Source organism: Microtus ochrogaster, chromosome 10 (assembly GCF_000317375.1).
Source record: "Microtus ochrogaster isolate Prairie Vole_2 chromosome 10, MicOch1.0, whole genome shotgun sequence".
In the NCBI taxonomy this organism is placed as follows: domain Eukaryota; kingdom Metazoa; phylum Chordata; class Mammalia; order Rodentia; family Cricetidae; genus Microtus; species Microtus ochrogaster.
Window position 1 is genome coordinate 50,675,639 of NC_022016.1, and position 9,733 is coordinate 50,685,371.

The 9,733-nt window shown below is 52.3% G+C and overlaps 1 protein-coding gene across 1 annotated transcript in view; it reads right to left on the reverse strand.

Moving 5' to 3' along the window:
- The window catches only part of Ubxn11 (UBX domain protein 11), a 27,452-nt gene that overhangs the window by 12,819 nt on the left and 4,900 nt on the right, over positions 1-9,733 (reverse strand). The window contains exons 2-7 of the mRNA XM_005353081.2: positions 6,967-7,070; positions 6,012-6,040; positions 5,514-5,612; positions 1,751-1,851; positions 819-873; positions 337-413 (exon numbers count right to left, since the gene is read on the reverse strand). Coding sequence (XP_005353138.1) covers positions 337-413; positions 819-873; positions 1,751-1,851; positions 5,514-5,612; positions 6,012-6,040; positions 6,967-7,037 — 432 coding nt within the window. The 5' untranslated portion in view covers positions 7,038-7,070. The remainder of the gene's footprint in view (positions 1-336; positions 414-818; positions 874-1,750; positions 1,852-5,513; positions 5,613-6,011; positions 6,041-6,966; positions 7,071-9,733) is intronic.

A 9,733-nucleotide genomic window follows, 5' to 3' on the forward strand; every position in this document is an offset into this window, starting at 1 on the left:
GGAGGGAGGAGGGCTGTGTGAGGAGGGAGGAGGGCTGTGTGAGGAGGGAGGAGGGCTGTGTGAAGGAGGAGGGCTAGCCACAGAGCAGCAGCGCTGGAGCAGAACAGGTGGAGTCAGGAGTACGTTAGGCAAGAGCAGAGTCTGCGTCGGCCCCAAAGGAGTAGTGTGCCCTGGTGCTGGACACCTACCTGCCCTGGCTCTAAACTCCGGGTCAGCCCAGAGCAGGCAAGCAGGCAGGGCCCCAGAGGATGGTGAGGGGCTCATGCAAATCCTTCCAGGCAGCTGAGACCAGGGAAAGGGGCCTGGCTACACATTCCACAGAGCCTGACCTCTCACCTCCATCTCGCCAACCTGCCGTTGTAGCTGAATGCACTGTGTCTCAAGCTCCTCCTGCCTCTGTGTTGCATTGCCTCCTGGAGAAGAAGTGAGTGAGTCTATTGCCACAACCTAGAGGCTGGCAAGAGCTCTGCCCAAAGGGCTTCTGGGGATCCTCTGAGAACCACCCCTGAGCTGGGCTTGCTGATCTCTCTCTTAACCCTGAGTGGTAGAGGTGGAGGTGGTGGTGGTGGTCGTGGGTTTGCCTGAACTGACTTTCGAGAGCCAGCCATCCCTTCTTCCACTGGAGCATGCCCCCCATGCTCTCAACAGAGAAGTCTGTGTATAAGGCATGGGATAAAGGGTTATTGTCCCTCTGGTCCCATCTGTCCAGACCCTACCAGGAGTCTGCCTGATGCCCTTGGAGTCTTGATTCCCAAAGCCACTGTCCAGACTCCCATGATTCAGGGACCCGAGCAGGTACCTGACCCAGGGCTTCTTACCCTGGTTCTGCTGGAGGGTCTGCACCAAATCCTCCAGGGCCAGGATCTTCTGGTCCTGAAGCAGTGAAACTCAGAGTAAGTGCAAGTCCTGGTGGGTCCCAGAACCCCACAGGGTAGTAATGAGGTAACTTTAGCCCTCCCCATGGGACAAGCCTTTGAGCCTTTGAGCATAAACCTGTCCTTATTGCCCTTCGGTATAGCCCCTGCTCTGAGCCTTGATAACCCCATCTCTCTGATAGTCGCACTAGCTGAGGAAAGGCCCAGCCCATCTTGGGCCCAGTGTCCAGCTCCCCCCTCTTCTCACCAGCCTGCTAACTACCCAGCCCACATTCTACCAGGCTCTGCCCTCTGCTAAGCTCATGGAGACCAAGAGCATCTATAGGTCATGGCTTGCCATCAAAGCAGGCTATTCTGGGGCTGGAGAGATGGCTCTGTGGTTAAGAGCACTGACTGCTCTTCTAAAGGACCCTTCCAGAGGACCCAGGTTCAATTCTCAGCACCCACATGGCAGCTCACAACTGTGGCTTTGGAGCCTGTCCTGGAACTAGCTCTTGTAGACCAGGCTGGTTTCAAACTCACAAAGATCTGCCTGTCTCTGCCTCCCAAGTGCTGGGATTAAAGGCGTGCCCTACCACCGCCCAGCACGTAATTTTTTTTTAAGATTTATTTATTTATTATGTACACAACATTCTGCCTCGATGTATGCCTGCAAACCAGAGGAGGGCCCCAGATCTCAGTACAGATGGTTGTGAGCCACCATGTGGTTGCTGGGAATTGAACTCAGGACCTCTGGAAGAGCAGCCAGTGCTCTTAACATCTGAGCCATCTCTCCAGCCCCCCAGTACGTAATTTTTTAAAAATATATTTTAAAAACCAGGCTGTTCCATTCAAGGAAACAGTCTTCCCTGGCTGTCTCCTGCCTCAGCCCTTACCTTGGACAGTATCTCATCACTCTGGACCTTCAACTGTTGCTCCAGCTCCCGCAGCTTCCTGCCCATGGTGGTCATCAGATCCGAGTCATGGAATGCAGGGACTGTCAAGTGGACAAAGTTTCTAGTGCTCAGGTCTGGAGCTGAGGCTGACATGAAAAGGGTCAGAGAGGGAGAGGGCCACAAGGACGGAAGGAGCAGCCCCAACAGCAGTAATGTTCAGTCATGGGCCTTAAAGCTCTTTACACGGAGCAGCTCACGCCAACCCCACAGTGGGCTGTGAAGTCAGTGGGCTACAGGCGACTTTGTGAAGGTGGGTGGGGTGCACCAATTTGTTCCAGGGGCACACATCAGTGCAATACATAGGCTAGGTCATTTAAGTCATGTGTGTGTGTGCGTGTGTGTGTGTGCGCGCAGGCTTATATATTCCCATGCATACACATGCAGAGGCAAAGGAGGACATGGGTGCCTTCCTCTATCACTCTCACTTTTTTTTTTGGTGGCAGTGGTGGGGCAAACTAGGGCCATATGCATGCTAGGCAAATGCTGAACCTAAAGATTGCTGTTTGGGGTAGGCTAGCTGGCCAGAAACTTCCACAATCCACCTATCTCTGACCTCTTCTGGTGGGGTTAAGACATACAGAGCCATGACAGGGCTTTATATGGATGCTGGGGCTTGACTGCAGGGCCTCTTGCATTCACGAGTACTTTTACCCACCCGCCATCTCCTTGCCATCAAGCCTGGTGACCTGAGTTGGATTCCTGGAATCCACGTGATAGAAGAAAAAGAATAAGTTGTGGACACATACACACTCAACCTTGTGTGTGACCAAAGGAACACACACACTAAATAAATAGATAATCACCCAAAGCCCCTGTATTCTCCAACACAAGTGGTTGGGATTTTGTCAAATGGATGGGGTGGTGCACACCTTTAATCCCAACACTCGGGAGGCAGAGGTAGAGAGAGCTGTGAGTTGGAGGCCAGCCTGGTCTGCAGAATGAGTTCTAGGCCAGCAAGGGCACACAGTGAAATCCTGTTGAAAATACAAAGGTAAGCCAGGCGATGGTGGCGCACGCCTTTAATCCCAGCATTCGGGAGGCAGAGGCAGACGGATCTCTGTGAGTTCAAGACCAGCCTGGTCTACAGAGCTAGTTCCAGGACAGACTCCAAAGCCACATAGAAACCCTGTCTGGAAAAACCAAAAAACCAAAAACCAAAACAAACAAACAAAAAAAAACAAAAACAAAGGTAAACGTGGCTGTTTTAAAGATCTAAAGAGGGGCTGGAGAGATGGCTCAGAGGTTAAGAGCATTGCCTGCGCATTGCCTGCTCTTCCAAAGGCCCTGAGTTCAATTCCCAGCAACCACATGGTGGCTCACAACCATCTGTAATGAGGTCTGGTACCCTCTTCTGGCCTGCAGGCACACAGAGACAGAATATTGTATACATAATAAATAAATATTTAAAAAAATAAAGATCTAAAGAGGCACAGATAGTACTGCAGCGATGCATGAAGCCGCGTGCCTCCCAGGCCCCAGATCAGGGGAAAATCATTCTGAGAGACACTGGAACCGCTGAGGAGACCGGGATGTAGGAGAGAGAGATGTTAAGGGGATTACTACATTACCCATGCGCAGAGGTGCAGCGATAACATTAGGGCTGCAGGGACACTGAAGGAGCTAGATCTGCGGTCAGGGTCAGGACCTCTGGGTTCCCTCTAGCCTGCTCATCCGAGATGCCCTTCTGTGCCTGTCTCTGCAGGCGGGGGAGGCTATGAGGTGGGGGACACTGGGCTCCTACTTCAGCTTGTCTGTACACTGAAAATGCTCCAAATCAAGCCCGGAGCCAGGGTGGTGCTGTGCCACTTTCATCCCAACACAGGAAGACCAGGAGTTCAAGGTCATCCATGGCTACAAAGTGAGTCTGAGACCAGCCTAAACCACATGAGACTGTCCCAAACCTCACCCTCAAAAAAGAAAGAAAAGAAAAAGAAAAGAAAAAGAAAGAAGGAACGAAGGAAGAAAAGAGAGAGTGAGATGGGACAACACAAGCCCTCTTCATCCCATAGACACTAACTACCCTAACTATATGGAAAGCAGGAACTGCAGCCATTGTCATGAGACCACACCAGATACCCAGGATGGCTTAGGAGAAAGATGAAGAAAACCAAACTCTATCTTGACATCATCTTCAAGTCCCTGAATTACCAGCCCTGGAGTTGCCTCCTTAGGGCTTCTTTGCCCAAGGGATAACACAGCTCCCTAGTGTGTATGTTCACGGAGTCAGGGCTCTCTGGAACCTGGAACCAAAAGCATCTTTTATTCTTTCTTTTGCAGGGGAGGGGGGGCGGTTCGAGACAGGGTTTCTCTGTAGCTTTGGAGTCTGTCCTAGAACTAGCTCTTGTAGACCAGGCTGGTCTCGAACTCACAAAGATCCATCTGCCTCTTCCTCTCGAGTGCTGGGATTAAAAGCATGAGCCACCACCTTCCAGCTGCCAAAAAGCATCTTAAGCCACTTTTTTGTTTCCTTCCTTCCTTCCTTCCTTCCTTCCTTCCTTCCTTCCTTCCTTCCTTCCATTCGTTTTGTTTTTTTGAGATAGGGTTTCTCTGTGTAATAGCCCTAGCTGTCCTGGAACATTCAATCTATAGATCAGGCTGGCCTCGAACCCACAGAGATCCGCCTCTCTGAGTGCTAGGATTAAAGGAGTGCACCACCACCCAGCACCTTAAGCGGGAACAGCATACAGGGCATGCTGCCCTCACTGGGCAGTATGGAGAGAAGGAGAAGTGGGGAAGACAAGGGAGCACTGAGAAAGCAGGAAAGACCCTAGGAGCAATGGGTGACTGTGGAGCCATCAACCATCCAGCCAGGGAGTCAATCTGAAAAGGAGGCAATGGGGCAGGCGAGGCGGCTGCTGAGCAGAGAAATGGAGGAGAGGCAGGTCCTATTGGAGACCTTGGTGGGGACACACACCAGCTGGGAGTGGCGGGAGAGGTGGAGAGAGGATGTAGAGTCCCGAGAATGGAAGAAGGTGGCGGGTGCGCGTCGGCTGCTGTCCCCAGCTAGGTGTAGGAGATCCTGTCTTTGATTAAGTCACTGTGGGACTTGAGCTAGGAAAGTCCTGTCTCTTCTACTTTAACCCTCTGCAATGTCAAATAGAGGAGTTTGGTCTAAGGCACCTCCTGCTGTCCTTCAGTAAGGTGACCACTGCTCTAAGTACCCTGAGCGAGAGCTAGAAAGCAAGGAGATGTTAAAGTTGCTTAAGCCATCAGGGCTCATCCCCAACTTCCCCTGATCCTGCCCAGTGCCTGTCTGGCCTCTCTACCCCGACCTCACCCCACTGTAGGCAGTTCCATATAGGCCTTTGCAGACACAAAGTCAGGTAAGAACACCCTACTCTGGGACTCTCAGCCCTTCTGGACCTTGCTGATGAAAAACAGATGGCCAGAGGCTCCCCTTCAGGCCCTTCGCTGTCTCTGAACCTGAACTGCAGACCCGCTGATAACACATTTGCTAGAGACTGGAGAGGTGCTAGTCACAGCCTGGCCTGTGGGTTGGTCAGGTCCCCAACCTGCGGTTTTAGGTTAAATCCTGTCCTGGATGGGTTTGGGGATACAGGCACTGGGGCAGCTAGCCAGAAGTAGGGGCAGTGCCTCAACCCAGCAGGTGAGCATAGGAGCCCTGGGTCCTCACCCCACCTCTAGAGCCTCTGCTGCTGCTGTGAGCAAGGGGTCCCACAGCCCTTTAGCCCTCTGCTCTCACCTTGCCTACTCACAGGGGCACCAACGCCTCCATAGCAGGAAGGGACAGAGATCTTTTCTTCTGAGTCGTGTCCATCATTCAGCATGTCCACCTCATCTTCTGCAGACAGGAACGCCGAGGTCACTGCTCTGGCGCCACAACCCAGAAAGCACTCTGGCCCTGGGCCCTGGCCAGATGAAACAGCTTATATACTACCCCCCAAGGGTACACAGTCAAGGGAGCGATAAGGCCAGGGCTCCAGGGAGGGAAGGCAAAGGCAGAGGCTGAGGTCCACATCTCTGGCCTTCCCATAGTGTCAAGGTCCCATAACCACCTCACACTAGGAGAGGAGTTCTATGACAGTGTGGGCGTTTCTGCTGAGGAGCAGGGCAAGGGGTGGAGAGCTGGAGAGTACAGGGAGCAGACCAGACGCCCAGCCTCACGAGACCTCAGCGTGCTCTTTCCCTAGCTGCCCAGCTGTAAGGGGAGGGGAGGGGCACAGGCAGAGCACACACTCACCATCTCCGTAGATTCTTATCCCTCGCCTCCTGGGAACCCAGGCAGGAAGAAGGAACAAATACAAATTAAGCCTCTTGGAAAGCCACCAAGGGAAGGTTTCAGGCCCCATGCAAGGCTAAAAGAGATAGAGGTTAAGCCTCTGTCTCCTGAAGACCCCCCCTCCACCCCCGACCAAGCTGTCCTTAGCCAGGGTGAGCTGAGGGACAGCATGCTGTACAGTGTTTAACTGCTCCCAACAGAGAAAGATGGAGGGACACTGCAGGACCGTTTTGGTGGGAAGAGTCCACAGCCCATGGAGCTGGCCCTAGCTCCTCTCTGTAGCACAGTGGGCCCAGGCTTGCTGCTTAACCTCCCTGGATCACCCTGGCCTAAGCAAGACTCCAAGTGTGTTCAGAAAAGCAACAAGAAAACAGGATGTAGAAAAAGCTTTGCTCCAGGTGTGGTGGCACACGCCTCCAGCACTTTGGAGGTAGGGGCAAGTGGATCTTTGTAAATCTGAGTCCTGCCTGGTCTACAGAGAGAATTCCGGGATGGCCAGGGCTACACAGAGAAACCCTGTCTTGAAAAAACAACAACAACAACAACAACAATAATAATAAAAAGAAAAAAGCTTTACAAGAGGACTGGAACAAGATATATGGCGCTGGCACAGAGCCCAGCACAGACGGCCCAGGCTGGCAGGACACTCATGTCTGCAGAGCCAGTGAGTGAACAGTGAATGACAAGACTCTCACAGGGCCAGGCCTTCCAGAAAGCACCACCCGATCTTTGGTCCACACAAAGCAGTGTTCCCGGAGGCACAGAGAAAAGGAAGATGGACACCGAAAGCCACCAACTGCTCTCTGTATGTCTGTATTTCCCTAGCACTAGCGTCATTCTCCTCTGGTGAGGGAAGGGGCAAGGAGGACACAGGGCAGGGGCACAAGGACCTAGAGGCCAGCTGGCTCCTTCTTACCCAGGATTCACAGGCTCCGACTCTAGGGGTACCTTCCGTGTCTTGCTAAGAGAGGCCAGAGGTGAGCTCATTGCTCTAGTCTTGAGGCTAGCTGTCAGGAACTCCTGAGAGGAAAACAGGGGAGTCAGCCCTTGGGGACACAGGAGGCCCAGGACTTCAGGTCAGGAGGAGGAAACGGCAGCTTTTCCTGAAGAGGAGCACTGTCCAGGAAAAGCAGACCTCATTCCTCCAATGCGGGCCAGGGTTCCTGATGTCTGCTGGCTCCTCTGAGCAGCTGACTCTCTGCTCTGAACATGGAGCCCCTTGCCTGTTGAGGTGCAGGGCCTGGAACTTCCCCAAGCTTAGAGTGTGGGCACAGACGTGTGTGTTCTTACGGATCCATCACTGAGCTGGTTGGCATAAAACCCGATCTCCTCCCCGCCTGCAGAACCCAGGAGCCACCCCAATCATCTCAGGCAGAGTGGGCTACCCACAGGCAGGAGTCATTGAAGATACAGCCATGCACCATGGCGGTCAACCGCCTGGGCCCTTGCACATGCCCTGCAGCCCAACGTTAACTGGCACCTCACTTTCTCCCTGTAAAATGTGCATGGTATCAGCACCTACCAGACAGGTGACCAGAGAGGGCACGCAAAGTCCCAAAGCATTCTGCCCAATGCCAAACTCCAAAGCAGGCACACGCCAGCTGAATTGTGGCTGTGTGGGGCCATTGTTATTCACACACGGGACTAACACTCGAAAATGCTGACTCCCCTCTTCTGATGAGGAATGTGTGTGTGTAAGTCAGCTCTAACTAAAGCCACCTCTCTGTTCCCTTCATAAGTGATTAAAAGCTAGCAAGTCTAGAGCCAGAGAAGGGATCTCCGCTAGGGAGGGTGTGAAGTGGGTCTTTTCAGAATAAACCGGAGGCAGTCCTTGGGAAACGTGACACTGCCCTTCCCCAATGCACTGGTCGGTTTGTGTCAACATGACACCAGCTAGCGCCATCTGGGAAGAGGGAGCCTCAATGGAAAAAGGCTCCCATTGGGTTAGGCTGTAGGCAAGTGGGCCGCAGCCCTCTGCTGGCTGTGCCACTCCTAGGCAGGGAGGTCCTGAGTTAGATAAAAGCAGGCTGAGCAAGTCATGGGGAGCAGGCCAGTTAGCAGCAATCCTCCATGGTCTTTATTTCATTTCCTGCCTGACTTTCCTCCATGTTGGACTATGACATGGGAAGTCTAGGCTAAGTAAACTCCTTCCTTCCCAAGTTCCTTTTGGGCATGGTCTACAGAGAGCAAACAAGGACAGACTGACAACTGACACTCTCCTATAGGAACCTATGCTGCCTGGAGGCAGCCTCCTCACCCACCATCCAGCCTCCTGGTCACATCCCTGCATTGCTCTGCATTGCTCTGCATCCCTGCATTGCTCTGTGACTCTGGGTTCCCGCATGATTTGTGTGGCTAAACAGGACAGCCCCCAGAGGCTTCTTTCCCTGATGCCCACAAGCAACAAAGACATGCCACACCCCTGAACAAACCTCCCCAAGGGCTCCTTTCACCCTTGAATGAAAAACTCAAAGCTGGGCATGGTCATGCAATACCTTTAATCCCAGCACTTGGGGGAGACAGATCCCTGTGTGTTCCAGGTCAGCCAGGGCTACATAGTGAGATCCTGTCTAAAAAAAAAGAGGAAAAGGAGGAGGGCGAGGAGGAGGAGGAGGGCAAGGAGAGGAGGAAAATGAAATTCCCATGGGTGATCTGGCCCTGTTTGCCTCCTCAGTTTATCTGCCCCCCCCCCAAACCATCTCTGCACTGAAGACAGCTAAGCAACGCCTTGAACACAGGGCTCCCTGTCACTAGCCTCCTCTCCCAGGAACCAAGCTCTTCCATTTTTGGTGGTAAGCCTAGGCCTAATGGCTGCTCTCTCTCCAGCCCTAGCCTCCTCTTCTGGAATGGACTCCTCTGACCCATACCCTTCCTGTGCCCAGGCTAACCCCTCTGTTTTCCTTGTTTCCTCCTAGGCTGTAATTTAGCTCTTCAATTGGAAACTATCAGAGAGTCACAGGAAAGCAGATCTAAGAGGCCCCATATCCACCACCCAGCCTCTTTCTGTAGTTACCATTTTACACAGCCCCAGTAAAGCATGAGCAGCAGCAGCTGTTTCCGTGGTTTGTGTGACCACATGGACAGATGGGGTTTAACCACCACTATCAAGACGTAGGCCTTTCCCACCCCCACACTTTCTCCTGTAGCCGGAGTCACCCTCTGCCGCCTCACTAGCCTGGCCGCTGTTTTATCCCTACAATTTTCTGATTGATTGATTGATTGATTTAGACAAGGTCTCAAGGACTGCAGTGATGGCTCAGAAGTTAAGAGCGCTGCCTGCTCTTCTAGAGGTCCTGAGTTCAATTCCCAGCAACCACAAGGTAGCTGCAACCATCAGGAATGAGATCTGGTTCCCTCTTCCAGCAAGCAGACAGAACGACTATATACATAATAGATAAATACTTTTTTTAAAAGGTGGACCTGTCCACCTCCTTTAGAAAAAAAAAAGACAAGGTCTCAGCATGTAGCCCTGGTTGGCCTAGAACTCACAGATCTCACCTGTCTGTGCCTCCTAAGTACCACTCCTGCTCAGCTCTGGAATTTCCTTTGATAAAGCTACATAAATAGAATCATAAACTATATAATCACCTTTTTCCTTACATACTGTTAGCAAGACAGACTTCATATACTTCACCATTTCAAAGTAAAATTAAGGGGTTTTCAGTCAGGATTTCTGTGTAGCC